General features: G+C 41.3%; 1 protein-coding gene across 1 annotated transcript in view; it reads left to right on the top strand.

Moving 5' to 3' along the window:
- Positions 1-25,662, top strand: part of FAM19A1 (family with sequence similarity 19 (chemokine (C-C motif)-like), member A1) — a gene marked incomplete at its 5' end in the record, with an annotated part of 45,594 nt that overhangs the window by 18,021 nt on the left and 1,911 nt on the right. Inside the window, one exon of the mRNA XM_010134200.1 lies at positions 22,234-22,358. Within this exon, the coding sequence (XP_010132502.1) occupies positions 22,234-22,358 (125 nt within the window). The remainder of the gene's footprint in view (positions 1-22,233; positions 22,359-25,662) is intronic.

Below are 25,662 nucleotides of genomic sequence, written 5' to 3'. Positions count from 1 at the left end.
TTTCCATTACCTACTTTTGTTAATAAAATGCTGCAAAGGAAACACCATATTTCAGGTGGCCCCCTGCCAAAGCTGGATGCCCAGTATCACTGTCCTGTGGAATCACTGGGATGTTAAAAGGCCATTGAATGGAGGACAGACATCTGAGGCAAACCTGGTGATTATTGCAAACTTTGGAGGGCCTTGGAAGCTGTATTACTGAAGCAGCACACAGATTAAAACAGGCCAAGGTAATCGTACCTCATATTTTACGATAGTGTCAGTTCTGTGCCGGTGGTGCTATTCCATATTTATAACTTCATATAATGGGAGTTTTCCAGGAGTGTTGGTTCACGTTCTTGATGAGAAATGAGTATAGCCCCTTTTGCACATCTTTACAGCAGAAATAGCAGTTAGAGAAGAGTCTGCTTGGTACTGTATGAAGTGGTGCATAATGATTCAGCAAATGGACAGACCTTCATAGAAGTGTCATTTTCTAGGACAGCCGACCTATACTCCCTCTGAAAACCAAGTATCTTTGGGGAGTGGCAAGTTACCACCTCACAATACAGCCAACACATTCAGTGAGCCTTGCTCTGAAATCTTGACCTACATCTGTCCACAATTCTCTCCATTATGAAATGTGAACAACAGGTATTTTACTGTGAGCACATTCGATTTTATTCGAGTCCTATATATTTGAAAAAGCATTGCTTGCTGCCTATGCAGATTCAAAAACTGCCAAATCATCAAAAGAGCTGTGTGCAAATTTACCTCTGACAATCATTTCTTGTCACGTTATTTTGTTTAACAGGGAATTCATCATAGGGGAGAAGAAAAAATAAAGTCTCTTGACAGTTACAAGGAATTAACTGTGCTTACAATAACATATTTTCCAAGGGAAGGCTGAAGGGCAGAACTTGACAGCACTGGAGCTGTACCATGTACAGTGATGGCTTGTGACCATCATTGGCCTGGACTTCACCTTTGCAGAGGGAAGACTTGGTCTGTGTTACAGACTAGCATGAATTGTGCAAGGCTCAAAGTCCCAGCTCCCAGGAGAGGCTGAAATTCTCCTGTTCTGATCATTCTACCAGTGCCCACAGCATCACTGGTCCTCATATTAGGAGCAGACAGACAGAACAGTTGGTGTTGTGCCTATGGTATATTCAGGGAACTGAATCACAAAACCCAGGTGCCCACGGAAGCCTGTGGCCAAGAAGGGAATTGGACCTAGGGCTAATTGAGTATCTCTGGCTGGGTGGCGTCTGCAATTATAATAGCATTTCCCACAGAGAAGAGCTTCTCCTTGTTTTTCATGTTTCTGCCAAGAGAAGGATAAAAGGAGATTTTTCTCTGTGTCACTGAGGAGAATCCCCTTTTCATCCAAATGAATTATGCTGTCTCCAAGGCGCCAGATTAATCTGTCTGTGATACCCCTTGTGTATAGTTTCTAGACTAACACCTATCTGTGTTTCTTCTTTCATCATCAGCTGGTAGAAATGAAAGCTAACTCGCGTGGTAGTCTTTCACTGCTACCCACTACTTTGAAAAACTCTACAGGAATGATTCAGCGGCGCTGAAGAAGAGAGGTACAAACAGATTGCTCACTAAGCAAGCAAGGATTTACTGTGCATTGGGGTAAAGTTTCACCCTTGAGTTGCCTCGAAAGAAGCCTCTGGAGGAGATGCTTTACGCATCTGATACGGTTCCCTGGAAGAGGGAGCAAAGAGAGGCAGCTGAGATGACATTTTGATTCTGAGCCTCTTGAAAGGGACGTACCTGCCTACACCATGCAGCTGTCTAGGTCCAGTCCAAACTTCTACATGAGAGATATTTGCAAAGATCTCTGTTTTGGAATGAGCTATGAATAATAAGACAGCATTTATGTTAAGGTTGATGACAAATACAGTTTGGCTCCTTCTCTGGCTTGGACTCATCATGAAAACCTTGGTGTAGGAAGTCTCAGAGACACACATGAATTAGGATTAAATGGAGTAAACTAATTCTCAATCAGATCTCGTCACCGCTACAACAAAGAAGATAGAAAGAGACAGAATCAAAATTAGTGAGATAACAGATTGCCTTTCTGGTTAGAAAAACGTCCTGCATTATGAAATGCTGGTGGATTTAATGTTCAATTCTACCCTTATTTGTCATGCACATTGTAAAGCATATTTGCGGTCATCACCTTCTGGTTGAATCAGGACAGCGAGTTTTGTTTTTCTTGGAGCACTTTCTGTTTTATAGCGTAGAGCCTTGGCAGAAGTCCATCCACGGTAACGTATGATTCACATCGTTGTTAGGCTGGGCACTGCAATTCTTGCTGTTCTGTCTGTGTTCTGTCTCTGCTGTGTTTGTGGAGGGATCAGGGTTGGAGCTGTGAGGTTTTTCTCATGATCCCTAAATCCAGAAGTGTATTTGCACCGTTTCTATTCCTAGAAAATTATCCACTGCTTACAACTTGCTTTCCTGAGAAACAGTGTAGACCAGGCACATTGGAAAGCGGGTTATTTTGTGTATGCTAGTATACGTGAAATTATACCAGACAGTAACTCTACTTACGATCCAAAAAACCTCAATGACTAACTAAAACCAAAAACTACATGATGACAACAACAAACCCCAAACACCCAGAAGAAACGAAAGAAGGATCCCCCCAAAACCCAGCTCTTTGGAGACTTTGCAAGATAGCTCTGGGAGTTTCACGTAAAGATAATACCTAACTGTTCATGCTGAATGTGGTGACTCCACACATACATTCAGCCTAAAGAGGTTTCAGTGGCACCTTGGTGGAGTCTCTCAAAGCGTTGGTACTGGCAGACACGAGATGTCCTGCTTCAGCTGAAGGGGGAAGCTTGGCCATTGGTTTCATGGCCAGCAGAACTAACGAATTATGGCTGCAGGAAAACTGCATAACAAATGAACAACTGCAAGTGCATAACCGCGTAACAACTGCAAGTGAAAAGTTCCTTATTCTGCATCTCTGGAAATATGGGTGTAAAATTCCGCCACTTCTATGCACACATCTTCCAATAGTTTCAGCAAAACCAGGAGATTTCCAAATCTGTCCTGAATGATAAGCAAGAGCATTTTATAAAGATATGCTCAACATCCCTATAAATAACAATTTCTCTTTTTGCCTTTGCAAGCCATCGTCAGAAGGTGAATACTTCTTCATTTTCTCATTCCTATCCTTCATCTACCCACGTAGCCATACCGGCATGCATGTAAAAATGCATAAAAATCTCAGCCTTGCAATTTAAATGTCAAGTCTTCAATCTTATTCCAGTACATTTAGACCCTCTTTTGCATACAGTATGGCTGACTTCTTACAAATCCAGTTTTCTTAAAAATGACAGAAGATGCATCTGTGGCCCTTTGTGATAGTCCCATTTGTTACCCTACCCTTACAGAACAAAAACGTAATGCGGCGTGCTATGCTGAGATCGGTCACAGGCAGTCCCCGAGGGATATTAATTAGATAGTTGTGTTGTCTTTGGGGAGCTGATCTGACTCCCCTTCGCTTCACTAGAGTTTAGCAAGGTCTCACTGAAACGCTGCTGGGATGTAGCTTCACTGTGATATAATCTGGCATCTCTATATGGGGAGATGATGTTGTAAATGTGTGTCCCTGTTGTCCATCTCTTTCAGTGCTCTGAAAAAAAGATGGGACAGAAATATGTAGGTGTGTATGTATATATATAATCCATTTTACAGCTGTCTGGTTGTCTAGACTTTTTTTTTTTCTCACATCCTGTACAGTTTCCTCAGGTATATATTGAGAGAAGCTGAGTGATGATTTGGGGATGTGTTGCTGACTGCTGTAGAACAACCCAGGACATACGACACACAAGGCTGCGCTAAAGAAGTTGCAGGCATAGCCTGCTCCTCTCTCTAGTGCAAACTGTATTTAGGACCACAGTTTTCGAAGACTGAGGGCTTCCAGTGAGTCATCCAAATTCCACATTTGGGCACCTAACTTACTCGCCTTCGGTGGTTTTCTGAATTAAAAATTACAATTTAAAACAAAAAGTGCCAACTGTATAATTCATTTTCTCAGATTCGTTCCATTTGAAAGTAATAGAAATACAATTACTTATAAAAATAAGTCTGCATAACTTGTTAGCTTTGAAGAATTTCATTCCAAACAGTAATAATAAGCATACATGTACATGGAGAGTTCTCTCTTGGGTCAGGGGTTCTTTTCGTATTGAAAAAACCCCTTATTTTTATAGCTATATAAAATGTTACAGCTATGCCTAAAGAATTCACGAGTGCTTTTTTTATTCTACTGCCCACAGAAAGTGGAAAGGAACTTGCCGCTAACCTGTGTCTCTCCAGCAAAGAGGACACAAATATAACCCAGTATTTCCACTGAAGGACAGTGGAGTTTTTTACCATTTCTGCTCCCATCCTTTGGAGCAGGTTATACAAGTCATAGTGATCCAGGGACAGGAATATACTTTCCCTTCCATCTTGGCAGGACTTTATTGTGTTCAGACAGAGCTTAGGAACTGCTTTGAGATCCTTGCAGTGGAGGTGCTAGAAAGACACAGGAAATTGCAATGGTGTGATGATGCACAGACTGACGCAGAACGAGCCTCCCCATTACTACAAAAGCTTTTGGAGGTCAAAGCTCTTCTAGTTTGACTATTTCTACCTGCTTTTAATGAAGAAATGTTGACACTGTTCGAATAATTAATCTATATTAAATCTGGACGCATATTAGCCACTAAAGACACTCCTTTGGAGAAGACATTCGGCATTTCCCTGGCTAGGACTGGTGCTCCTTGACAGGCAGAGCTGGAAGGGCTCCCCATGAGCTCCCAACGCAGAACTGAAGTCTTGAATGCTCCCTGGCCACAAATTGAGCCCCTGAATGCACAATGACTGAATATTCATTTTGTTCATTCTTCAGAAAAATATTACTATTTAAAGTACAAGAATAGCTCCATTCAGGAGCCGCTATGTGAGACAAGTCTCTGCCGTCAGTGCCGCATCTACAGTCCTTAATAAGAAGTGAACAAAGGCGATATATTGCCACGTACGAAAATAATGAAAAAAAGATAACCAGAGGGAGAAATTACCTTTTTGTCATAAAGTGGTGTGGGTTGATTATAAGCACGAGTATTATTTCTCTTTGTTGTTCACCTCATTGTGCAGTCTGGGAGAATAAGGAAGCTGTGTGCACCTGCTGTATGATGTTAGGATGTTGGGATGATGTTAGGGTTTCCACATCTGGAACAGCAGATACTTAGGGCAGAACTTTCCCCTGATTTGAGCTGAACTATTCATCACACACGTAGCTGTCATTAATCTTACATGCAGAGCCAGGCTTCTCATATTTCAAAATCTTTGGAGAGGCAGCTTTTTAATCTATATTTGGTTCTTCTTTTTTCTGCCTCTGAGATTGATTCCTCTTTGCATATAATGCTGTAGTGGTTTGAATTTAAACAGAACCCTGAAATAAAACAGTTGAATATGAAACCTTAGCAGAGAGAAAGGAAACAATTATCTTAAAATGATCTCTTTTTCTGTTTGTTTGTTTGTTTGTTTCTTTGGAGGTAAAAAACTTCAATGACAGCTGACTGACAGAATTGACATGTATTTTAACTTCTGTTTCAAGCAATGGGTTATCTTAATCACAACAAGAGGGCATATACTCCTGGGTGGGGCCGTAAATTCAATTAATCTCAGTAGTCATTCTCAAAGCAATTAATTCTAATATAATGCAGCACCTTGAAGAATCTAAATTACAGCAGCTGAAGCTGTTTAAAGATGAGAGGCAGAAGCAGAAGCTGCCCAGCTCAACCTCCCTCTGCCTTGTCCTTGTCACCCCAGCTCGGGCAAAAGGCAGCTCTGTTGGAGCTGCTCCTGCGAGCCTGGGCAGGAAAATGAAGGAAAAGGACAAGGAAAGGAAAATGTCAGGGAAAATGGTAGATCCTGGCTGTGAGGGCAGCAAGTGGCAGGGGTTAAGGTCAAAGCTTATTCTCAAAAAATAGATGAACTACGACAGCTGCAGGTTATGAAGTATCTCTATCAAAAGTTTCTAGTGATCAAGAGCAAAATTTTTAAGTGGTTTGCATATCTCTCTGGGCTCTTGAGATAATAATATAGCTGTCTGTTCCTTATTTTGTAGGTCATTTATAGAGCTCATATTCTAAACCCTTCTCTCTGCTAATACTCAAAAAGGATGTTACTGGAATCCCAAACCTCTTGCCATTTTGCAGAGCTGGATCTGGACACATAGCATTATAAATTCAGCAGCATGTATCACTATGGGAACTGTTTCTCCTGCCAGAGAGTGCTGGGAATGAGCTGGGAACTGGCTGTTTAGGCACTTGGGGGGGTGTGTGTGCCTGTGTCTGCCAGGCACACACGTACATATGCAGATACGTAAATTTTACCATTAAGTGTTTGCATTTTGCTTCACCATTTCTTCATTTAGCATAGATTATCTCTGTAAGGCTGGCAACTAGTCAATTACTGAATTCCTTTTCAAAGGAAGGAAAAGGAAGACTAGAAAATTCATCAAACTAGCATAAATCACTGTATCTTCCCCACCTGAGGATGTGACCCTCTAACGGTAGTTTCTTTCTTCTTTATAAAGGTAATAATTATTCTATTAAAATTGATGGTAAAATGAATACTGCTGAGACTGAATTACATGGCATAAGCGTGAAATACTGTGATCTGTTCTGCTATGAATTAGTAATTACAGTGTGCCCAGTGACATTTGCATACTTTTCTTCCCTGCTCTCCACCTTGGCTTAGTTGCTAAAGCTCTCTCCAGGGTTGGAGCTGGAGATTGCTAGTGGGTTACACCGGCACAGCAAAGAGGAGGTGTTTGCAGAACATAGTACCCCTGAGTTTTAAGATAGCAGAAGAAGTTACAAGGTAAGCATGGATTTGTTTGGTATTTGGAAAACCTGTGATCGCCTTTCTAAATGTGGAAGAGCTTTTTTTGTGTGTGCTTTTCTATAGATGAGGTGAGAAAAAAAGAGAGGGGGAAAAAAATCTGTCTCCTTTTCACTTGCTATTTCTGTGTAAAAAGTTTGCCTTCCTGACATGACTTTGAGTTCATACTGCCTGGAGCAGAGACAGTATCTCAAAAGGACATCACTCAGAATAAAGGAGACCCAGTATTGTGCTGGAGCTCACAGACCTACAATAGCTTCTGCTCCAGAAAGAGCTGCATGCACCTGCTTGCACTTACATGCATGTTCGGGGAAGGTTTGAAGTTATTTATCCTCAAAGAGGATAAATGATACTGGGGCAAAAGGCAACCTTCCCACCCGCATATTGAGAGACGTGGTTTGAGCCTGTACTAGCAATTACTTGTTAAGTAGAGGGTGGCAGCATGCAGTCGCTTTTTCAGTGCTGTATGGATGTAGGGCAGCAGTCAAATATCATGGCCAGGCTGGTTTCCAAGGGTGAGAGCGAGCCTGCCCAGCACCGTCAGGGAAGTTCTGCCTGCAGCCTGTGCAGCCCTGCTCTGCCAGGGTACGTGCGCAGCTCAGCGAGGCAGGTTCTTTGTCTCAGCACAAGCATGACCTGATAGAAAGGGATATGGGGAAGAAAACAGTAAGATCAATTCCCCTGTGACCTGTGGTACATGAATCTGAGATCCTTGCAAGTGTCCTGCGAGAGCCATGTGCTCAGCTTGGCTTCAGAGGTGGAGAGGGGTAAATCTCTGCTGCCCAGGCAGTCTGGCAAAGCCCTGGCTGGCTGGATTCCTGTGAAGTAATTGCTTTTGTTAATAGGATTTTACTGTTATTAACCATAATAGGATGGTCACAGGCTGGTTTAGATAGCCTGTGCTTGATTAAATAATGGCCTGCTGCAGAGGTAAATGCAAACTTGTCCCAATGAATGAAAAATGGGTTTTGCTTTCCTGAGAATAGTATGCAGCCACTACTGCTTGGAAAAGGAAAAGAAATTTAAAAAATTAAAAAGTATGTTGTGTTTTGCTTCTTTGGATAAACCTTGATCTCGACGATCCCCAAGTTAATAGAAGGTCATTCTTTTCTTCCTTCCTAAAATGCTCTGTGCAGTGCATAGCTTAACCAGCTCAGTAGAAGCACTTTTTCACCCCAAGAAAGCAACCTTAGACAACTTGTGAGAAGGTCATCTAAACTTTACACGTAAGCCATTATTTTAATTGATGTGGCCTATCTGTGTTTCCTAGCACCTGAATAGTCCTTCCTGCAAATTACATTCTTTTTGTGAATATAAACAGTTTATTAAAACTCCCATATTAATTATTTAAATTAGTTTATAAATATTTGAGGAAGCCCATGCAAAAGGCACTCACATTAAATTATCATATTCTACCTTCATTGAAAGTTAAATTATGAAACTCTAACAAAGCCATTTTTGCTGCCTGTCATCACAAGGTCCAGGGTAAGAGCATCATATCCAGGTAGCGGCAAGAAAATAAAGATCAGCACCTAAAGTTTAAAGTGAAACAACAATTTATGTTCTGGAGTGTCTGTGCTAAATGTGACACACAATCAAGTATGTGACCATTTAATTACTCATGCTCAACGGCTTATGGGAGGTGCCGTTGGTTTCCAGCCTTGACTTTGAGGTCACTAGTGTGGAGACTGAATTAATGAGCAGAAGGGGAGAGAGAGGTGCTGGGGAGAAGCCTGGGGCAAGTGAAACAAGAAATCACTGGCACAGATCGATCGATTGAATGAGAAGTCAGATACTCTAAGTGCTACTGGAGAGAATGTCAATCCTACAACTCTATGGCGGGTCAACCTGAACAGTGCAAGGGGATTTCCTATGTGAGAGGAGAGGCAAAAAATAAAAGTCAATAGAAGATGTCAGCAGCAGGTTAGCAAAAACTTACCTGGATAAACTTTTCTGCAAGTTCTTTTCCAGGTGAGAGGAAGCTTCGGTTTTGGAGTTATTAGTCTTGCAATGTTGGTTGGTAAGGTGAAAACTCACTTTGTAGACATTCCCGTCTTTAGAGCCCCAGTCTCCTTGCACATGGTCGCGTCTGGCTTTTAAGGACATTGGAAATGGCAGGTGCTGATCAGGACAGAAGCGCTTCTGCAGAATTTGGGTGATGGATAGTTAAACTGATTAAATAGAGAGATGTTGAGTGATGATCTCCTTCACCGTGTGCTTCTTTCTTAACTGTTGTGTGTTCAAAGAGCCTCTTGAGGTGGTCATGTGGATTGCTTGAGAACTTGGTAAAGTCAGTTCGTGGTCATGCAAGATAGTCCAGGAGATGTTCCTGCTGTAAGGCTTCAGACTGTGAACTCATGGTGGTTGATAAAACTGAACAGCTTATAAAGAGACTTACCTCTATGAGGAATGATAGTTTGCATTAGCTCCACATATCCAACCTGGACAGTTTTCCCAACACTTGGCCACTCACCTGCTTGTCGTCTTCGTCTGTATTCTCTTCCATTGGTGATAAGCAGAAAATCGGAAATCTTACTAGCCTGACAACTGCAGTGTAATGCCCAGAATCAGGGAATTCACTAGCCAGTTATCTTTCCTATTTGATCTACTTCTAACTTTCAAGTATTTGTGGGGGTGATTATTTAGAAAGAAAACCCACCTACTTCAACCTTGTGCTGTTTTAAAATGCCTCAGAAAGATGAACAAGGAGTATTACAAAATCTCATCAAAACCTGTTTGGTCTGCCAGTAACTGCAGCGATTCTCAGTACTGTTGTTTAGCTGTTCATCTTTGGAGGGGTTCTGCTTGCAGACGTTTTGCATGTGACAGAGCTGAACATACTCTGCAAAGCATTTTACACTAATTCGTGCTCAGATTTGTGAAAGAAGTTGCGCTGGCCACGCTCAGGCTCCATTTACATTCATTTTGTATGAGCATTACTGCGGACAGATGACTGTGAAAAATAAAATGTTAAACCCCTCTTTGTAGCAATGAGAACAGAGCTTATGGCTTCATAGCTAAGAACCATCTGACCGGAGCATGCACGAGGTTCCTGGAGTATCTGGAGTCGAAGACTTGCAGCTCCTTCCATCTGGTTATGTTTTCATGAGCACGTCTTGTGCATTACATAGGAAATAACGTTTCTTGTATAAATTCAGGATTATTCACTCTAAGGACAACAGGATAAGGTCATCATATAAATTATTTGTAGCAAAGACTTTCCTACAAGTGTAATCCAGGGGCTCTTCTAAGGTAAAAAAGAGGGAAAAAACCAACTGTAAATGGTAGTGAATTTTTGTCTTTTAAAATAATACAACTGGGAGTTAAATTAAATGGAGGCAAAAAGACATGAAGTGTGCCAATACCAACACAGCCATGAAATTTCAAGTGCCCATTAACCGACTTCTCAGGTCTGTAAAATGTCTCCAAGTAAATAAGCATTATGAGCACCGAAGGAAAGCATCGTTTTAAAGAAAAGCTTGTCATTTAAGGTCAGTTTAACATCCACTCATGAATTTCACTGTTTTTAAGTCTTGCTGATAAGCTTTTATAATTGAGTTACTTCTCTTATTCCATGCATATTGAAGCAGTAATTAAGCTATGAAGTGAGATACAAAGTATCGTGTGCTCAATTCATCAATTTCTGTTCAGCCTCGCAGTTCTCATTCCAGTTGCACTGGCATTGTTGCACTGAAATATCTCCAGATCTATCATGTCAAGATTATGCATGATGTAGTTTGTAACAGTAGCTAGGGATTTGTTTACAAAAAAACAAATGTTCCTTTAATCTTTAAAACAAAATTAGACTTGTCTTACATCACAGAACAAAGAGATTTGAGTGAATACAACACTTTTAATAAATCAGTAATTACCTTGTGGAGAGGCAGTTGGCTCATTTAACCTTTGAAAACAGCTTCTTCCACACAAATTTTAAACTGTGCCATTCTGAGATAAATTTTGAGAGCTGGACTGAGGTGGTTTAAGTGCTCTGTAGGTTTATTATTTATACCAGAGCAATGCCCATTTCATGGAAGAGAATTTGGATCGTATCATCTTTTCACAGCAGAGATAAATGCACGTTAACTAAACTACCTCCTAAAGACATTTCAAGCTCTGCCTTTTGGTACGTACCACTGTGCATAAAGTGGCAAACCACGTGCGAGTTCATAGTACCGTCATTAAGAGAACAAAACCTCCCTTAGTTTATCATTTCAAATTGAACCATCCTTACGACAAGAGCATGGGGCACTTCACCCTGGTTTGCAGCAGGAGTTTGTTGGTGGGTGAGGTTTAAATAACGCTCCCCCAGCTGTAAACCAGTCTGCCATAAACATATTTCCATAGTTGATATGGTCTGAAAGTAGCTGGTGGGTACAGACAATAGCAAATGGCTGCTCCCATCCTTTCCCAGAGCACCCTGGGTCATCCATGAGTTATGCTCATCAGCACTTTGACACACATCGCTTTACTCTGAAAATCATAGAATCATCTGGTTGGAAGAGACCCTTAAGATCATCATGTCATCAGCCAGCCACTTGCCAACAGACAACTTACGAAGGCTGTTGTTTTTCTGCGTACGTGTCCATTGGATAACTGATTTGGGTGTTATATTAGGACACAACAAGCTGAACATTTTGGAAGAACATACCAAGAATGTATTAGGAGGCATTAAGTCAAGCATGGATGAACTTCAACTACTTGGAAAAGGTTTTATTCACCAGCCACGGACCAGTTAGGCAGCTTTACTGCTACTGGATAGGACAAAGGCATGTGATGGTGGGTGTTTTGGACATAAGTATGACCACGCCAGCAGGTGTTTGCACTGGTGGGAAGGTCCCTCCAGACCCATGTCCTGCCACTGTGACAATGCCAGCAAAGAGCTGCTCACACCCAACCCCAACTTTGCAAGGTGGGGTTAGCCTGTCTGAAAGGATGAGACCTCAAGTAATGGTTCTATAAAATTGCAAACTCGAGTCACTGAAGTGTTGGCTGAAATCTGTATTTAATCAAACACCTCAGTGTATTCCTGAGTCTGCCAATACCACTCAGCCCACCAAGAGCCTCAGACCATCAGTGATATTCAGACCCTTTTAGGACATCGGATTCTCACAATGAGCTCAAAATTAAGGAGTGTTTTGATTCAGGATTTTTCCAGCTCTGATCATTATACCTTTTCCATCCTTTTTATAGGAAGAATAGCAGATGACTTCCTGCACTTCATACCTCTTAGCAGTCTCTTGTTCCAAAAATTCCTTGTTCCAGGTTTTAGGAGAAACAGCACCCTTTCACTGCTCACACTGATTGCTGACCGTTGTGCTTTCGGTTCTTTTAACCACTTCTCCTGTCCTCATGTGCTTTCTTCAGCAGCCGGTACCCTCCTGACAGCCCTCACTATTACAGGGAGGCATCTGGAATCCCAGCCACATATTGCAGCATTTCCTAAGCTTAGGTATTCAGCCTTAAGGTCTTTAGAGCACAGAGATCTTAGTATTTTTCACAGAAAAGAACAGTGATGATAGAATAGTTTGCATTAAAAAAAATCACCAAAACCTACAACAAAAAACCCCCATTATGTATTATTAATTTCTGTAGAGCCAATGGGAGAATTTCCCTAATTTATTTATTTCGAGAAGTATTCTCTGTGGAGTGGCAGCAACAAGGGACAAATACTCCATGTTTTATACCCAAGCAGTACACCAGAATTTAATTCCATAACTGATAACTATCCAATATATTATGCATGCTTTGTTATGCCTTATAAATGCATTACAGTTCCATAATTTATTCATTTTCCATGTCCTTTCATAGAGTGCTTTGCTGCTAAGCTGTGTTTCTGGCACCTCATTCAGTCAAAATTTTATAACAGACTTTCACCCTTCAGAGCCCATCTTGCAGCTTTTCCCTTCCTCCTCGCTAAACTCAGCTCCCCGCAGCACAGGGGATTCACGTTTGAGCAAACGGCAACTTTTTCAGACGTCAGATTTGGTCCAAAGCCTGCAAAAACTGAGGAAGCTTTTTTTTCCTGTTTCTTCAGTAACTGTTGGATCAGACACAGTTCGTTGGTTTCTAATGCAAAAACAGGCAATAATGGTTCCTCTTGGGTGCTCACTTCCACCGTCAGGGGGACAAAGTCACAGCAATTATATGTTTAGTGCAACACCGTCATTTCCCTGCAATGCTGGTTGTGTGAGCAAACACTGCAGCAGCGTCAGGACCACAGCAGCTCATCAGATATACAGATTTATATATGACTTCAGGTCCCTTCGGCCACCACAAACCTCAGTGTACCTCCCTTACCCTCATGTCACAGCCTGGCTCTTCTCCCTGCATTTCGACTCATTTCCTTTGCTTTATTAATGCATTATTATTAATGAAAAATTAACATTTCATGGAGACATTTTTCTTCTTTGATGCCACACCAGCCCTCAACCCTGGTCTGAAACATGTGTGTGAATATTTATAAGCAGCTTCCTATTGTCTTTCCAAAAATGTAAAATTATGCTGCAGTTCGTTAGCATTTCATTAAATATATAACAATAAGCTTAAGCTTTCACTAGGCTTTCTAGAAGCAGCTCAAAACAAATATTTTATCAGCCTGCTCTCAGCTTTGTTCTGCAGCAAGGGATGGATTCAAATCCAAACCTCAGCAATAAATAGCAGCAATGGGTCTCCCTAACCTACAAAAGATCAATTTGAGGGAGGAACTTTGGTCACTTGCATTCATTGCAGCTCCCTTCACGTAAGCTTTTCATGTTTTCATTAGTCTCATTAGCACTCATTAGTGTCAGCAGGCTGCTCTCATATGACCCACTGTCTTTGCAGTGAGGTTATGTCAAACACCAATAAACTCACACGCATGAAAGTACAAAGGTGTGTGGCTTGTTGCATGATTTAGGTGTACGATACTGTGCACGAATTCAAGAATTTCCGAGAAAAAACGTCTGTGTCCTAGCACTCTGGAACGTCATAGAATACACGATGCACTTTTGGGGAGACAAGTTTATCATACATGGTTTATTTTATCATTTCATGTCCTTTCTCTCTGCCACAGATAACTGCAAATCCTGTTTTTCAAGGCTTGCTCTGCCTTTCATTGTAGAAATTGAGTTCCCAGATAGATAATGCAGTGAAGGTTCAGTTATAATATCAACTATGGTCTGTAACTGTTGGAGAAAAAATGTAAGCATTGGTCATGTCTGAGCTCAGGGGAATGAATGAAAAATAATTTTTAAAAGCCAATGACACATTCTGAGTGTTAGCAAATGAGAACAGGGGTTGGTTGAGAGCCAGCAGCCAAGACAGTTCGACTGACCTGGGGCCTGCTGACATCCTTGGGAAGGAGTGCTGCAACCCGTTGGCTCCCAAGCCTGACAGTTTATGCTGGCTTCATTTTTTTTTTTTTTGGTATCTTAATATCTGAGACTTTGAAAAGATCTTACAAGTCAAACTCTAGGGCCTAAAAAAAATTTTGATTGCTCTTCCTTGGCCTGTATTCAGTGCTGCTAAGATCTTTGAGATCTACCTGCCTCTGAAGATAATAATGCAGATTCTGTGGTTCTCCTTAAAATCTGATGGTTGTGTACCTAGCTAACAAGACAGAGATTTTTTTACCTCTGAATAGCTGTACACACTTCATAAGTACTTGGAGGACTTAGGTGCTGCCATTTTTAATGCACTCATGGAAGTGAAGATGTGTGTTTTCTCACCATGAATCTGCCACCCATTAGCAATCATGGTCCTACTTCAGCTATGGGTGCCCTCAGCCACCTGTCTAAGCAACATTTGTTTGCAAAGATGCAAAGAGAGGGACTCAGAAAAATGACAAAGCTGCAGCATTCGACCCTCCCAGGCTGAACACACTTGAGGGCTAGAAGTTCTTTTGCAAGATCCAGGCCATTTTGGTTGAAATCTTCTCTTTAACAGGCCATCTCTGCTCAGCTGAAAGTCAGGCACGCGCTTAAAAACCTGACCCAGACCTCATATAATTCTAATGATATTATTTATTATTGTAATACCTAGGAAACCCAGGCTCAGTCCAAAACGCCATTCTTCCAGATGTACAAATGCAGAAAAAAGGTCTGCCCCAAATTGTTGACAAAGTTCAACAGGTCATGAAGACCCAGAGGAACATACAAGGAAACAAGGCAAAACCCCTCATCCTCTAAGTAAATAAAATTACAAATAGAAAATCGGTAGAGCAGGAAGATGATTTATCTGTAATAATAGAGAAAATCAGAAGCAGAGCTGGGATTAAACAAGCCTCAGGAGTTTCTGATTCTCAGGCCATTAGCCAACACCATCTCTATTAATCATGTTGTTATGAGGGGAGTATCCAACATGCTTATGTCATATTTCCCAATTCACCTAACAGTATGCCAGCTGTTAGAAAACGGCAGTGTAAGTGTTTTTTCACTAGTGAGTCTTCTCGTGCTGTTGAATTACCACCCTTTTTGCTGGTTTATGCAGATCTTAAATGGAAATTGTTCATGGATTCTTTGTGTCTAATCTGCTCTTTCATATTTTATGGGTATATTGTAGTGCAGCCCACAGGGTTGTTCAGACACATATTACACACTTAGAAATAGCCTACTCTGGCTGCTGAATACATTGCAATGAAAAATCAAGAATTCTGGATGGAAAAAAATATAAAAACCTTCAATCCTTTCTAGAGTTTCACATTGTTCAAAAACCTGGAGAATAGAGCAAAGATCAGAAAGTTCTAAAAGAAAAGAAGAAATTAATATGATGATCTCTTTTTAATATTTACTACAATTAAAAATATTAAATTAACTCAGCAAGGCTGGATCTGGCGCTATTAGGAGATATGAGACATCATCTGCCAGACTGATTGCACTGTGCTTGTATTTTAAACTGGAGAAATGTCAGTTTTCCCAGAGTTATGAGAGGGCTGTTGTCAAAGTCTGCAAAGCATTACACTGCGTGAGCATTAGATTGATGCTGCTAAAATTGAGTGAGATTGAATTGAAGCAGATCGTTTGCTGGACTCCCTGTAGGAAACATCCCATATTTCTCCTAGACAGCGTGATTCAGCCTGGAATCTTTTGTTTTGGATTTGTATTCTTTAACTTACCAGACTACTGCTTTACAGCTCCCGGAGTAAATGGTATCTCAGTCTGGTTATGAAATAGCCCTTCATGTGACACTTCCTTTCACTCCAGTTTTCTCATCCTCTTAGACAGTGTGTTCCCACACCCCATGACATCCCAATAAACTACATGTCTCATTTGGTTCTCTGAGATTTTGTTTTGTAAGGAATTGGTGAGCACAGGTTACAGATTCTTCTGTTGCAGTTTATATCAGGTTTTTTAAAAAAACAAAATTTCCTGAAAGCTTTTACTTATTGCCATTGCCAAAAGTCTCCATCAGTGCAAGAGTCTCTCACAGGGAGTTTGAACTTTCCTTTAATCTAATCCATTTAGAAAATGACTCACTATTTATTGAATAATGTGAAGAAAATTGATATCTTTTCATTAAGCTGACAAAGTCTTTTTCACTGCTGGCGTCTGTGAAATGTGTTCTCCATTTAAATTTTATTTATATCAATCTTCTCTGGTGGAAACTAGATTAAAATTAAATGCTTTACACTTAGAGTAAAAACTCTCCCATCCTGCAATGAGCGTCATATGCGTTTTGAACACGAACTCTGTTTCTTATTCCTCGGAGTAACATGACACCTATGAGCAGGAAGCACCATCTAATATCTCTATTCCTTTGTAGTCTATGTCTACATAAGCAAAATGCGTACACTTTATCACAGGCAAACAGAGGTGCTGCTGTGGCTTTATGATGGCAAATGCAGAAGCAATCTTGGAACGTTTTAATGCATGGCCTGGAAAAATCCATGACGATACTTTGCTTTGTTTTCATATTTCAGGGTCTTCCATAAACTTATATATTAGTGTGTGAGTAGTGTCGTATTGTTACACTGTTAAGTGCCTTCATACTTACTGCCATATACAGGTTGTCGTATGGTTAAAGCAAATTCCTAAATACCAATGCAGAAAAGTTAAAGAGAATTCCATCTGCAAAAGAAGTCCTTGCATTTTTTATACACGCTGGAGTAGCACAAGCTACAGACACAAGCAAGTGCCTGTGAGTCTCAGGGTTTTGTGTGCACATTTCCTCCCAGCCCACCCTCTGCCCATGTCCTGTTGATCACCTGTAAGCGAGCAGTTAACCACCACTTTGAACAACTGAATAGCCTGAATTTAATTCAAGAACTTGAAGACTGAGAAATGTGCAATGTAACACGTTAGGGAGTTTCAACAAGTAAGAACGTTTTAATCAAATGGATCGTGTATTTTTTTCCAAATATTGCTGGAGTGAAGAGGCAGATGATGGAATGGTTAGTGTTTCCATGTGGGCTTGACCTTAGTTTAGGTGTGGATATTTGAAGGTGTTCAGTGCACTTTTATTATCCTGTAATAGAATAACTTGTTACTGAAATTCAAGGGGAAAATGTTCCCAGCCAGCTCTCTTCATGCATCAAACCTTTGTGCTCCAGATGATGCGCAAGAACGAGTCAAAAAGCAGTCACTAGCCTTATGTAACCTACAAAGCGGAGCTCTGCAGGCTGAAGCCCACTGAGTTCAGACTAAGCTGGAAGTTCCCTGCAGCCACCTAAGCCTTTGGGCTCTGTGTTTGGGAACAAATGCATTTTAAATTGCAACAGAATTGTGTAAACACCAGCAAATATAAGCTATTCTCTTGCTCTTCCGCTATATTCAATCTGATGCCCAGACCTGTAGTTTATTTCTCCGTCTGGTACACGACGGCATTAGCAAATACCACCTCAACCAAATGCTTTTTTGTCTCTTTCTCCATGCAGACCATATACATCAAAAGTTAAATATTTTCATCAAAGATTTCCTGTAGCTTTGCAAACAAAGATTTAAAAAAACCAGTGTGAATTGGACTGGGAAAAAAAGCCCTCAAGAATTTTCTGAAGAAAGTCGTTTTTCTTCCCAGCTCCATTAGTTATATGCTTAGAGTTCAATATTCCTATGAAAGAGGCGTTTTCCTGAAAAGAACTCAGACCTAAGCAATCCCTTATTTACACTAGCGAGAGCTGAGGAACACAAAAGCCCCAAAACAAAACACAAACAAAGCAGGAGTAGTCAAGGCTCTTTCTTTCCCCGTGGCTGTGGGTATCTGTCTCAGTCAAGTCAGCCTTGCGTGAAAAAATTTCCATGCTTCGTGTATTCCCCAGACAGTGAGAAGTGCACAATGAAAACCACTCCAAAACGTTACAGGCATCTAATTCAGCATGATGTGAGCACTCGCAGCCTGTGACGCCTGGTGACTAACGGGAGCCTGTAATTCTCACGCAGAATTAGCAGTTCGGGTCACCAAAGCTCAGGTTCCTCGGCATCTGGCAGATCTTGAACGCAAACTGCCCTGAGGGAAACCATCTTAACTTTCACAGTTCTCTCTCTCACACACAACCACTTCACGGCGGCTTGTAACCTAAACCTAGAGAAACTGCATCGTATTCCCGGGGGAAGCTTTTTTCCCTCCTCGCCATACAGATGTGATTTGTTTCAAAGCTTTTCCTGCCTCTTCGAACCGAACTGGAGCTGTAAAACTTGGAAATCAAGTAGACCTCAAAGGATCAGCAGTGCCCAAGAAGGACAACTGGTCCTGAAAATTGAAAGGCTCTCTGTAGAAGAGAAAACCTATAAATGCAAGACTCAAAAGGAATTATTTTCATTGGGCTCTCGACAGCCCTGCCACAGCATGGTGCTAAGGACTAGACCACAGCGGGTTTTGTAGCGCTTCAAACTTACCAAGGTTTTGCCCACTTACATCTTAGAGACAAATAGGAGCTTTTCCTCTGCGAACAGCCTTAGTTTCCCCCTTTATAAAAAAAGCCTTGTCTCCAGCCCAGCTTTACTGGGCAGGGACAGGTGAGGGTACTCACTGGTGGACCCTTGGGTGGGCTACCTTGTGATTGTAACTGCACTGCGATCACAAATCAATATACGTGTGTGTATATATATATATTTATACACACCAAAACCTGCATGCTATGACATGAATCAGTTGACATTAAGGTTCAACACTGACTTTGCACTTGATGATGTTTCAAGATCAATATCTGAATACTTGGCCTGTATTTAACAGCACCAGTAAGTAGTTAGATCATTTTAATTGCTATGAGTGGCATTGCTTCTCCACGCTGCCTCTCGGTCCATATTTATCTCACATCTTTATTTTACATTGTAAACTCCCTTGGCCCGGGCATTCAGTTTTGTCGGTTTTAGTACCCAGCGCCATAGGATGCTTCTCCACGGTTATTTACTGCTACAGCTCTGCTACTAGTAAATAATTATGATCATCACTTTTGACTGCATATCATGTATTCGGAGGATGCTCAGCTCTGATGATTGCTGCGAAGGCCAGTATTTAGCAGGATACGGTTTTCGGTTTGCCCACTGCACAATCTATTATTAGATCACAGACTCAGCCCTCACATGCATAGCAGAGAGAGATCCCTCTTTTCTCCAGTGTTAGCAGCATTAACGATACCCTTCTGAAAATGATGTGTGAATAGCATCATTAAACTGCCTTGCAAGTGCAGGCGTAAAGGGGTTTGTGTTGTACATATGGAGAAATGATACATTACATGATAAAAATGAGGTATAAGCTGTGAAAAGAAATACAAAAGACAACACAGAGAGCTAGACGATCACTGTAGGGCACTTCTGACTGAACTATTCTAGTCTAACCTAGTCTAGTCTAAGTCTAGTCTAGTCTAAGCTTAACTCACTTGCTCCAACTTACCCAACTCTTCTTCCAGACCAAAGGAGCTTTCAAATCCAAAGTGTTTCTCCATCTGTTTCAAGTAAACTCAGCGGGTGAAAACCGTATCCCTGTTGGGACCGTTACCCGGCAGGTCTGCTGGTGCAGCCACACAGCAAGTGCTGGCCTGTTTTAGAGATAAGAACTTGGACTCCTGAACTGCAGTAGCTTCCCATTAGAACGAATTAGCTGGCCCAGAAATGTTGCGTCTCATTCTGGTGTATTTTGCATAAAAGTGGGCTATATGTGGACGCCCTTCAGCATGGCCCACCAAATGTCTTCACCATAGGCCACTCAGATCAACTATGTACCTCAACAAAGGGGGACAAAACAAACAAGGGGCTGTTCTGAGGAACAAAGATCTCACCTTTCCTAAGAAAGTCTTAACTGCACTTTAAAGGAAGTGAGTGAAATTTAATGAATGTGTACTTGACCTTCTTTGCAGGATTTCACACTCTGTATTAAGCATTTTTATTTCCCAGCTTTATGTAAAAAATGGTTTCCTTCCTGGGCATATGACACGCCTTTGTGTTCATTGAACCAATCTTAATTTTTTCTCTCTGCCACATTCTTACCTAACCAATACGGTATTTGGCTTAGTTGGGGTGTGTGTGTACCTATGTCTCCCATGTGTAAATTTACATTTATTACACCCCTATGTGCTTGTGTCTGCGTGTGTGTTCTTTGTTAGTCTGCAGCAAACCAAGCTGGATCAGAAAGTCAGGGGAGCATTGAGGAGAAGGGACAATTACGTGAGGCTGCTGGAAGAGTTCATAGTGGCTAAGGTTTGACCGTGGTTCCTTTTTCATGAGCCGCACTGGGAAACAAAGTGCTGAATTGGAACAGTCCTATGAAAAGATAGTTTTCCTCTCGGAGCTAAACCAAGAGAGGAACTATCCCTAGTGAATTAGGATTGGAGCAATGACATCAGCTGCCTAGGTTGGCCAGCAGCAGCATGGTAAGGTAGTGGCATGGATATATCTCTGTGTAGCTAATGCTGATGATACAGAACTTTGAAGCCTGGTCACCTTGTGCTCACCTCTCCTAACCCCAAAACAAGAATGCAGCTGATGTGTTACTGACAATGCCAGAGTCCTGCTTTTGTCCCTTTCTGAGTCTCTCTTCTACAGTTTCCTGCACTCTATGCCACACCGAGCCTCCTCTTGCGTGATGAAATGGTGATACACACTTTTTAGTATCTATGCTTCGGTGCATTTGCTTTTCAGTGTGGGTTGGTCATATGTTAGAGATTAGAGAAAAGGGGACTTGTAGGTTCATCTGCGTGGCTGTGAACTAAGAGGGTGAACATTACCAGCAGCTGCAGATACATCTATGGGTGTTTCCTTAGCAATTTGTGAGCATAAACAGGTAACAACTAGATAAAAAATAAATCAAAACTTTAATTATAAACTCTGAAATGGTCTTAAATCAACACATGCACACTAGGCCATTTTTCAGAGCTGAATGGTGTGATACAAGGTAGTCTGTTGCTTCAAAGGTATTTTATGGACTTGAAGCAGCAATGTGGGGTGACAGGAATGGGTTAAGCATCTCTATTTGAGCATGCAAGAAGCTTTGACAGTTAGGCTTCATGAGTGCAACCATGAAATTAATTCTTGCCAGGGAAAACAAACCACAGGCAGAGCCATTCGTGCACCAACTAGTCACAGTTTGCAAGGTTAGCTGAAGTTTATCAAAATCCCCAGACAAAAAATGTCATTAAGATACAGTTAAGGTTATAGACAGATACCAATTCCCAGGTAAGAAACTTCATTAAGGTACAGTCAAGGTTGTAAACATATGTGCCAATTAAATTCAAACAACAAGATCCAAACAGTGTCATATTTACAACGTTAAATATTTGCAAATTAAAAGTTACTGCTAGAGATAATACGTATTCTATAAAATTCCTAATCGTGTTTCAACAAACTGAACTGCTGCTGCTGTTCAGTATTACCTTCCCTTCTATTTCTAGTTGTGATGCTCCCTGCCATGGGATATTGTGAAAGCTAAAAGAATTCACAGGTTCAAAAAATTCTGCACAGATTTGTGGAAGAAAAAGCCAGCTGGAGGTATTGAAAGCAAAGCAGTGTTTGTTCTGGAGTACCCTGAGCCACTGAAGACCTGGGGAATATTCTGAGGAAGATCTCTTTCGACTTGCTTTGTTCTTACATATATCCATAAAGGTGAGACTGGCCACTCATGAAGACAGGCTCTTGGAGTGGTTGGTCCTTGGGTCTGAAGCAGCACTGCTGCCATCACAGCATTCCCCGGTCACAGCGTGACAGCAGACTAGATCTCACGTGTGAGGGAGCTATGGTGAGCAGTGCACTGTCCTAGACAACAGGGCATGCAAAACAAGTAAATAAATGTGAAATCCTTGCAACTAAATGTCGATGGAAGGGTTTAAAAGGGGCACTCTGCCTCTTAAATGCAGCGTTAGACCCTTGAGGTGTTATTTGATTAGACTTCATTATAACATATTTGTCACTCTCGTCTTTTCTCTTTTAGCTTCAATAGTGATTGGGAAATGGTGGTGTGAGATGGAGCCCTGTCTAGAAGGAGAGGAATGTAAGACGTTGCCTGATAATTCTGGATGGATGTGTGCAACTGGCAATAAAATCAAGACCACCAGAGTAAGTCATCTTTCTCTTTGTACCCAGGAGGTCTTAACAGGCAAGAGAGTCACTAATATCTCACCCCTGTCTTTTCCATCGTCTTGTCTGTTGTAAAAGTCTTAAAGATCACTGTTACCCAACCACCCATCACTTCTGGACATAATTTAGTGTGGATTCAGATGGACTCAGGCTAGACAGCTGGGTCCAGAGTTGATAACCAGCAGGCTGAAACTGCTGAATCTCCAGGTCACTTTCTTACAGACATTGTCACCTCAGGAAAAAACCTCATGCACATCACTGAGTCCCTTTCCGATGTCTGAAGGGAAGAACACTAGGTCAGAGGGTTCTGCTGGATCCTATATCCATTGCTTGGCTGTTCCAGGCCACATCTAGTTGTACGGGTGCTTCGTAGCATGAAATGGTGCTGGGGACTCAACTCACTACCTGCATTTCAGCTCTTACCTCACAGCGGCTCCAGCCCACTCTTGAGATGCTAAAGATTGAGGTAACTCAGGCCAGCAGGTGGTGACACCTTCCACCATGCATTGCTGGGACAATGCAGAAGTACAGCTGCGAAGAGAGTGTGAATGAGCCAGCTAACTTCTCCCACTATGAGATTGCCTTTGGGGAAAAAAAGTGTTTTTCAAAAATAGATTCTAGCCTTTCTTTAGCATTTGTGCAGTTGTTTCCCAACCATTTCCTTAAACCTGCCACTTACACCTCTATTCGACAATTTTAATTTAATTATATTCATAACACAAATGAGGGGTTTTTCCAGGAAAATTACGTGGTTGTCAACTCAAAATATTTTTTATAGATGAATGAATTTTGGTTTTCAGTGAAGTGGAAAATAACTTTTGAAACCTGCTAAATGAAAAAAAAAACAAATTTTCAGGATTTTTTCCGCTGTTTATTAAGAATTTGCATGTAATCGTCCCCAGCCACTAATTTACAGGAATGGGAAGCTTAGTGTCATGATTTCCCAACTTCTTTTTTCTACAGTCTTATCTGGGCCTTTTGTTGAAGGGGAGTATTTCACTCCGACTGATCCTCATACCATCTGTATTCTTTTCTTGCCCTCCATATGATTCACCCCAGGATGAATGATGTGTATCGCAACCTTAGTTTCTTGAGCGGCGCCTTGGGGCATGGCTAATCTCACCGCCACATTTAATTACTGGGATACATATTAAATTAGGAGGTTTTCCTTGCAGAAGGCAGTAAGTGGCCCCTGAAAACAGGGTGAATATTATCCCTTAGTCATCTCCCAGATCAAAGGAGAAAGCATGGAGAGAACTGTGATTCCTGACAATTTCCTCCTGTAGTGTCATTGTCGCTGCAAACCACTCTATGCTCGTAACTGATCTCTCCACACTGAAACACCACTGGAAGATTGTGCCCTAATGTATGTGCCTTGCAGTTCAATGAAAAGAAAAAAAAAAACAACCCAAAAAACCCCTTACTACATGTCCTTTTCAGTGAGGCAACATTTTTCTCACTGAATTGGGGAATTAAAATGGAAGAAAGTGCTATTAAGGAAGTAATAAGCAACATGAAGAAGTATGTTATACTTCTGTTAAATTACAAAAATTCAGTACTTCTGCAGTCTGTCTGCAAATTCTGTAATTCAGGAATTGCTTTTGCTTTTTTCTGTGAAATTGTCCTGCTCTTAACTCCCCCAGCCTTCATCATATAAGCTAGTTTTAGGCGATACCCTCCATCTAGAAGTGATTGCTTCATTAATATGCAGATATATGGTCCAATCTATTCAGTATGCATTATTGTATTTCATTTAAATTAAATACTTACAGAGTGAGTGCTCATAAATGAAAAAAATATTTCTTCATTTACCCACAGGAGTTATTTTAATTAGCTTGTGAGGGGAGTACCTTATGGTGCTGCTTCCAGTAGAATTTTGCTTTGCTACTTTAAAATATCATTACAGAACCCAACTGACGAAGGCAACATGACATGATGTGCTTAGCAACTGTCTTTTGAATTTTCTAAGCGAAAATTCTACTTCATAATCCCTGAAACTTTGCTGGAATCCATACTGCTGCGTCAAGTCTAGCAACATAAGTATAAAATAATGGAAGCAATCAGATCCTGAAACAGGCAATTTTTTTCTTTTTCTTTTTTTTTTTTTGTGTGTGTATGTCATTTCAGATGGCATCAGAGAAAGAGATTACACTGTAATCTGTACTGACCCCAATCCAGGCTGCAAGATTGGCTTGTGTGTCTGATGTATGTAGTTAAGGAAGTTAAGAAAGCCGAAGAGACGGGACAAACCCCTCCACATCTTAGATTTATCCGTGGTGATTAGCCAAAAAGCTACAGCAAGTCACCACAGGCTGTAAACCGTAAACTGTTTTGATGACGGCTTTTCCTCGCACTAAATACAATCAACAGCTGCTGTCCTGACAAGGAAAACCTCTGTGTTTACGGCTTGCAGGATTAAACACCTATCAGTACTTTCTTCCAGGCCCATCACATATAAGCGTGTGTGTGTATATATATATATAAATGTGAATACATGTATACATGCAATTTTACAGTGTAGTGTATTCATGGTTGGTTCTCAGATGTCATTAATAGTGATTACTGTGAGAAGGTGGACAACAGATCCAGTGAAGCCTTTGGACAACAGATCCAGTGAAGGCTTTGCCGCCACATCCTCCCTTCCTTCTTTTTGGTGCAGTTATTCCTGTGTTTAGTCCTCTAGCATAGCTCACTAATTAAGTTGTTAAAAAGCCAAAGACAGAAAGCTCACGGCCTCTGTAAATCGATTTGCTTTCTATTGATGGTCAGAGCAGGTGACAAACACGGGAAAGAAATCATTTGGTAATTCAATTTGCGGAGCAGTTTTAACACATTTTCTAATCCCTGTTTACACTTTTTTAAAATTATTATTGTTCTAAGAACATAAGTTTCAATAAGTTTAAAAACATGGGGCTCTTGGAGCTGTACTAGGACCTGGCTGCAGAGCACATCTCCACATTTCAGCAGAGCAACCAGCACCAGGGGAAATGCAAGAGCAGGGTCCTTGTCTGGATGCTGGGAGATGGTGCCCTGCCAAGGGCACATAAATGCCTGTAAGAACATGCTGAAAATTTGGCTCTTGGTGCATCCCATCTTTTGTCGCTTCCCGTCTGAGCAAGGGAGTCAATGCCAAGCTTTTGACATTGGATTGGTGACTACCCATGACTTTCTGCGCACTGTTGGCAGGGCCGTTAAGGAGCACGGTGCTGTTCCTCAGGGCTTTCTGCCCAGGCTCATGTGCTCGCCGCACTGCAAAATGCCCTTCTCATCACACCTGGCATTC

Source organism: Buceros rhinoceros, unplaced genomic scaffold, assembly GCF_000710305.1.
Source record: "Buceros rhinoceros silvestris isolate BGI_N320 unplaced genomic scaffold, ASM71030v1 scaffold13894, whole genome shotgun sequence".
Classification (NCBI taxonomy): Eukaryota; Metazoa; Chordata; class Aves; order Bucerotiformes; family Bucerotidae; genus Buceros; species Buceros rhinoceros.
Note: the sequence above shows the minus strand (reverse complement) of the source record. Positions and strands in the feature narration are given on the sequence as shown.